Below are 6,637 nucleotides of genomic sequence, written 5' to 3'. Positions count from 1 at the left end.
CACTCAGAAAAGCACACACACACGCATACACACACGCTTTTTGAGGAGGTGGATGAGGATGGCCGTCAACAGACCCTTCAGCTTTGCTGGAGAAAGCCCTGAACCTGGAATCTCAAGTAAGTGTGTCCTTCGCCTTTCCAGAGGTAGGCCTATGTAAAGTAAAACAATGAAGTAGGCCTACTCTTTTAGTGTATCCAGCTCATTCGGTTAACAGTACACCTGTTGTTCCATTACAGTGGAATAACAGGTGTACTATATAAACTGTGCAATATCATGTACTTCCATGAAATGACATCGGTGAGTGTACTACTTTATACACCTCCTTTCCGTCTGTGCTGAGAATTCAGGGACAGCCGGAGGTGTGTGAAGTGAAAAATTGAAGTATTCTTTTAGTGTGGTGTAGAATAGGGAACTCTTTTAGGTATTGGAACAGCAGGTGTATAAACTATGCAATGTAATGTAGCCTACTAGTGTTGTAATGCCAGTGAGTGAGTGAGAGTGCTTTTACGTCCAGGCCTACACCTCTGTTCCATGCTCTGTGTTGAGAACTGTTCAGGGGGGCAGGGTTCATGATGTCTGGTGTCTGGTGCTTGCACGGTTCAGTGGCGAGGTGTCCGTCTCACAAAACCGATGTTGAGAATAGCTTTTTTGGTTCTAATAGTAGCCTATTGGGTTCATGGTCGCAGTCTACTACTGAACTAAAATGGCATATTGAGCATAAATAGAGTAGAGTATCATTTATTAATCCCGAGGGGAAATTAGAGAATGCAGAAGAGAATACACAAGACATTACACACATCATTACACTTAAATGAATCGTATATATAGCTCACTCTTACACACATTCAGCCAAAGGCAGATCTCACTCTCCCTCTCTCACACACACAGCAGGCCTCGAAAACTCAGAATTGAAACAAGCAAAGAGCAAAGGGGGCATTAAAAGTAAAAAGTAAAGTTAAGCACAGGACCTGTATGTAACAACTTCCCAGTGATGGCTGGTGTAGGTGTAGGATGCTTGAAACGTGATGGTTCACTAAGGGGATTTCAAATGTCAACACCCTTCTCTCTCTCTCTCTCTCTCTCTCTCTCTCTCTCTCTCTCTCTGTCGCGTGGTCTCTCACCGTTCTCATTTTTTTAAGCTGAGATGCTGGACTTAAAGGTCAATGTCTGTGAAGAACAATCTAACTTTTACAACGTGTACGTACGGTTCGATGACTAATTCAACATCATATTGACCACAAACATGTTACGTACATGTATATGAGTTTTATAAGCATTTAGCGGTGTACTATGTACGTAGGTAGGTGGTTATATGGTGTCACGCCAGGGTCACACCACACAGGATGACCCACTGACAAGGCAATAAAAGCTTGTTTTACTTACCACTATATTATCATACAATTTGATGACACGTTCATCTGGAATTACTTGAAATAATTTAGATACAGGCCAGGATGGGCCTCCTAAACCAGTGATTTTCAACCTTTTTTGAGCCAAGACACTCCTTTTTCGAGGACAAAATGCTTAAGGCACACCAACAATTGCAAATGTTAACTGAAAATAAAACTCTATTATATATATTAACAATGTACAGTCATTCTATAATTTTCCACGGCAAAACAGATGATCTCTTACGGCACACTAGTGTTCCCCATACACTGCTCTAAACAACCATACAAGCACTAAACCAACATGGTATTTTGCAAGTTTGAACTACAGATTAGTACCAGTCCCTGAAGGAATGGCAATGTCAAAGCCTTCATATGTGGGGTTAGGTGCCTGGCTCAAGACACACTTCAGCCATGGTGATATGGGTTTCGAACCTGCAATCTTGCGATTTCAAAAATCAACTCCCTAATCATAAAGGCATGGCTACCCATAACTAATGAGTGATTTCTGTGGACGCTATTGGATAAGAACCTTCAACCTTCGGATTTTAGGATCAACTCCTTAACCATGATCATTGAGTTCAGGGCTGGACTGGCCATGTGACATAGTGGGCATTCCCTCGTGTGCCCCTTTCTTCAGAAATGTAAAAAATATATATAATTCTGAAAATAGGGGTCCAAAAGGGTGCGGGAACCACCGGTCAGTCGGTTCTGCGCTGCTAATTATGAGGGGCCCCTTTAAGCTAAAAGTGCCCGGGCCCTATTTCTCCCCTAGTCCAGCCCTGATTGAGTTGACTTCATATTGAATACTGCAGTGCTGCGGGGAAAAAAACATTCTCCTTCCCAGAGTTACGTCAAAACTAGTGCAGAGCCTATTGGGGTGCTGCAGCCGTGATGTGTGAGAAGTGTGTTATGGCAGTGGTGGATGAATGGTGATGGAGTGTGGAGTTGGTGTCGTGATCGGAAAGTTGTATGGTGGGGGGTGGCAAATGGTTCAAGGGTTCCAAATGGCCACACACACACACACACACACACACACACACACACACACACACACACACACACACACACACACACACACACACACACACACACACACACACACACACACACACACACACACACACACAGATTCACAGTCATCACACAGAGATTCACAGTCATCACAGTCATCCTAGTCATCTCATTCAAAAGACATTGGCAACCCTTTAACACCCTGGAAATGTGTGATCACAACAACTCTCAGGTCAATTCACAGCCATCGCCCTCTACCCCCATCCCGCTCCCTCTCTCCAAGTTATGATTTTGTGCTGCTCTCCCTGATCTCTCACTCTTTCTTGCTTCTCACTCTAATTTACTCTAATTTCACTACATGTTTTACTTTTAGCATTTTCAAGCATGTGACAAATAAAACTCCTTGTATCTCTGTGTCTCTTTCTGACTGTCTGTCTCTCTCTATCCAACCCCCCCCCCTCTCTCTGATATGATGGTTCACAAGGGGGATTTCAAATGTCAACATCTCTCTCTCCCTCCCTCCCTCCTCCTCAACCCTGCCTGTCTTTCTCTTATTCATTTTTCTCCATATCTCTCTCTCTCTCTCTCTCTCTCTCTCTCTGTCTCTCTCTCTGTCTCCCTCTCTGTCTCTCTCTCTCTGTCTCTAGCAGTGTTCTCCTCCATGACTGTGAGCCCAGTGTGTACTGGCGCTGCTGGGTCTGGCCCGGCGCTGGTCCACTTCAAGCTGGGCCTGCTGAAGGAGGAGGTGCGCACGCCGTCACGCCGCCTCAGCTTCCGCTCTGCCAAGAGGCTCGCCACGGAGATCATAGAGAGAAAGGTCAGAGGTCACGCACATGCTGACACAGACGCGCACACATAATCAGTACATGTGTATGCACATACACACTTCTCACACACACACATATACGCGCATGTGCACACACACACACACACACACACACACACACACACACACACACACACACACACACACACACACACACACACACACACACACACACACACACACACACACACACACACACAGACAAATGTTTTGTTATTTTTATGCATATTATTGCATTTTATGCATAATAATTGTTATTATTATGCATGCAAATGACCTGTCCAAACAGTATGCTAGACCATAATTTGTCATTGCCATGCAAGTCATGATAACATCATGACATATTTACACATGGGTGCGCGCTCTCATACACACATACACACACACACACACACACACACACACACTCAACCATTCCCTGCATTCAACCCTCTCTTCCATCCCTCTCCCTTTCTCCATTTTATTTTGCTTTATTTAATGTATAATTATTCAATTCTCATCGCTGTTCTCCTTGCCAACTTCCTTGGCAACGGTTCTCGTGAATGTTTGTGCCAAAACAGTCTGCCATGTTGTAGGACTATTTCTCTCTCTTGGCGTTGTTGTCATTGCATGCTGGACATAACTCAATAACTCATAACTCATAAATCTCAGTGCAATTTTGTCCTACGGTCCTATTTAAACTACTTGCTTTCATGGTGCATTTATAATCTAATGTAATATAATGTAATGCAATGTATTGCATTTTGTTCCAGCCAACCAGACATTTGACATTAATCCAGGGATGGCGAACCTATGTCTCGAGGGCCTAACCCAGCCCCTGATATAATTGTAATGTTATGTGACTTTTGGAGGTTGGGATGCGCACATCCACAAAGCAATTATCCAGGTTCCAGGCAAAAAGTGGTAGACAGTGTAATGAAGTGGTCAGCACACTGGGAATTAGCTCCAAAAATATAAACTTAAACGGCAACATTTCGATCCAAATGTGGGATCTTCCTCAGGATCTTCCTCAGGGATCTCCTAAGGAAGATCCCACTGTTGGATCGAAACGTTGCCGTTTGTAAAAATGAAATTAAGTTTATATTTTTGGAGCTAATGCCCAGTGTGCAGTCCACTTCATCACAATGTTATGCGGCTTCACATGACGTATGACATGTTTTGTAAAGGAATCTCGTCAGAAAATCTCGTCTAGCAGATCTCACTCTCCCTCTCTCACACACACAGCAGGCCTCGAAAACTCAGAATTGAAACAAGCAAAGAGCAAAGGGGGCATTAAAAGTAAAAAGTTAAGTTAAGCACAGGACCTGTATGTAACAACTTCCCAGTGATGGATGCTTGAAACGTGATGGTTCACTAAGGGGATTTCAAATGTCAACACCCTTCTCTCTCTCTCTCTCTCTCTCTCTCTCTCTCTCTCTCTCTCTCTCTCTCTCTCTCTCTCTCTCTCTCTCTCTCTCTCTCTCTCTCTCTCTCTCTCTCTCTCTCTCTCTCTCTCTCTCTCTCTCTGTCGCGTGGTCTCTCTGTCGCGTGGTCTCTCTGTCGCGTGGTCTCTCTGTCGCGTGGTCTCTCTGTCGCGTGGTCTCTCACCGTTCTCATTTTTTTAAGCTGAGATGCTGGACTTAAAGGTCAATGTCTGTGAAGAACAATCTAAGATCCCACTGTTGGATCGAAACGTTGCCGTTTGTAAAAATGAAATTAAGTTTATATTTTTGGAGCTAATGCCCAGTGTGCAGTCCACTTCATCACAATGTTATGCGGCTTCACATGACGTATGACATGTTTTGTAAAGGAATCTCGTCAGAAAATATATTCGCAATACAATTAGGTTATATTTCAGGGGACCTAGAGAAGGTGGGGTCTGTTGTAAAGGTGGTCACCTTCAATACAGGTCTAAAGCACAGGGGGAAATCCTGGATTGTGTTCATAGCATGGCCCTTGGAGGACTTTTATAGCCCTTGGAGGAATTTGGCGTGGCCCTTAGAATGGAAAAGGTTCCCCACTCTCGCATAAGGCTCTTCTTGTTTTTAGCCTTTATTGGATAGGACAGTGAAGATCAGACACGAAAAAAGTCTGAGACAGTGGAGGGCTTTCAGGAATCTGGCATTTCAGGTGGCAGAGTGTCACTTTTTTGTGAGCCATGTGCAGTATGCCCTGTGTATGCCCTCTCAAGGGAGTGGGGGGCAGAGATGGGTCCCCATAGCCCTACCGTGGCCTAACGGCAGGGCACTAGGCCACTAGGGTCCCGGGTTCGATTCTGGCCTCGGTCATTTGCCTGTCCTTCCCTGTCTCTCTCTCTACCCATTCATTTCCTGTCCCTCTGGCACTCATAAATTTAAAAGGGAATGGGTCCCTATTATGCTGTGAATATCGCGGGGAGATTATTTTGTCAATGGCTCAACCGAGCTTGTCAATGGCTCTGATGACTTTACCAGGGCCAGTGGTGCACAAGGCCATTGACGCTTGAACCTGTAAAATGATGTCATGCCCTCACAATTATCATATACCTTTTTTACCTTTTCAAATCTAAAAGTCTTTGTGTTGTTCTGGTTTTGTAATTATGTAAGAATTGCTGTATATCACACATCTGCGGCTGCCCTTGTTCTCAGAAGAATACCACATTGACAGTTGTTCACTAAAATTAGAGGAAAAAAACAACAGTCAAGTTTGCAGTGATCTTTGTGAAGGACTTTGTCTGCACAGCCTTGGTAACTGGCTCACAGAGCTCTTTGCTGGAGGATTTTTTTTAGTTCTCAGAAGAGCGTTCAAAGGCGAGTATTTCTCCTTATTACTGTTTGTAACGAACACACATGGAGGTCCTTATATGATCATACGTTTTCCGTGATTGTCAATGCCTTTGTATTCTCTGCCGTCAGTACAGCATTTTCAGTTCAGTTCAACTGTGTTCTAGGTGGTGTTACTCTTAAAGGGACACTCCACCCATTTGCTTTAGGCTTTCCATTGCTAGACACCCAGTCATACTTTTGAATGGTCATGCAACATTCTCTCAATTCCCCCTGAGACAGGAGAAATCCGTATTCACCTCTTAACACTTCCTCCTACAATGATGTGAAAATCGTCATTTTGCATCATTGTAGGAGGAAGTGTAAGAGAGGTGGATTTCTGTTGAGACTACAAGCCTTTTTCCCACCCTTTCAACCCCGCCCATAGGGGGTTGGACCTAATGCGCTAACAGACCTATCACAGATCAGAGTGCCAATGCTTTTGAAATCACTGGCATTGAGGCTCCAGTAAGTCACTGGCAGAGCTTCCTGGACGTGGCCTGTGGAACTTGAGCATTGCAATGCATTATGGGGATTGTTGTCACAAATCCACAAGCACTAAAAAGTCATTTTCTGCCTTTTCTTGGCCAAGAAGTCACCAAATTAGAAAAGTATGCTACTATTCTACT

At 44.1% G+C, this 6,637-nt stretch overlaps 1 protein-coding gene across 1 annotated transcript in view; it reads left to right on the top strand.

The window, feature by feature from the left end:
- Positions 1-6,637, top strand: part of prkd4 (protein kinase D4) — a 30,778-nt gene continuing 24,141 nt past the window's right edge. The window contains exons 1-2 of the mRNA XM_063187136.1: positions 1-116; positions 3,050-3,219. Coding sequence (XP_063043206.1) covers positions 53-116; positions 3,050-3,219 — 234 coding nt within the window. The 5' untranslated portion in view covers positions 1-52. The remainder of the gene's footprint in view (positions 117-3,049; positions 3,220-6,637) is intronic.

This window comes from Engraulis encrasicolus, chromosome 21, assembly GCF_034702125.1.
Source record: "Engraulis encrasicolus isolate BLACKSEA-1 chromosome 21, IST_EnEncr_1.0, whole genome shotgun sequence".
Taxonomy (NCBI): Eukaryota; Metazoa; Chordata; class Actinopteri; order Clupeiformes; family Engraulidae; genus Engraulis; species Engraulis encrasicolus.
The sequence above is the reverse complement of the archived record's forward strand: the minus strand, read 5'-3'. Positions and strand labels throughout refer to the sequence as shown.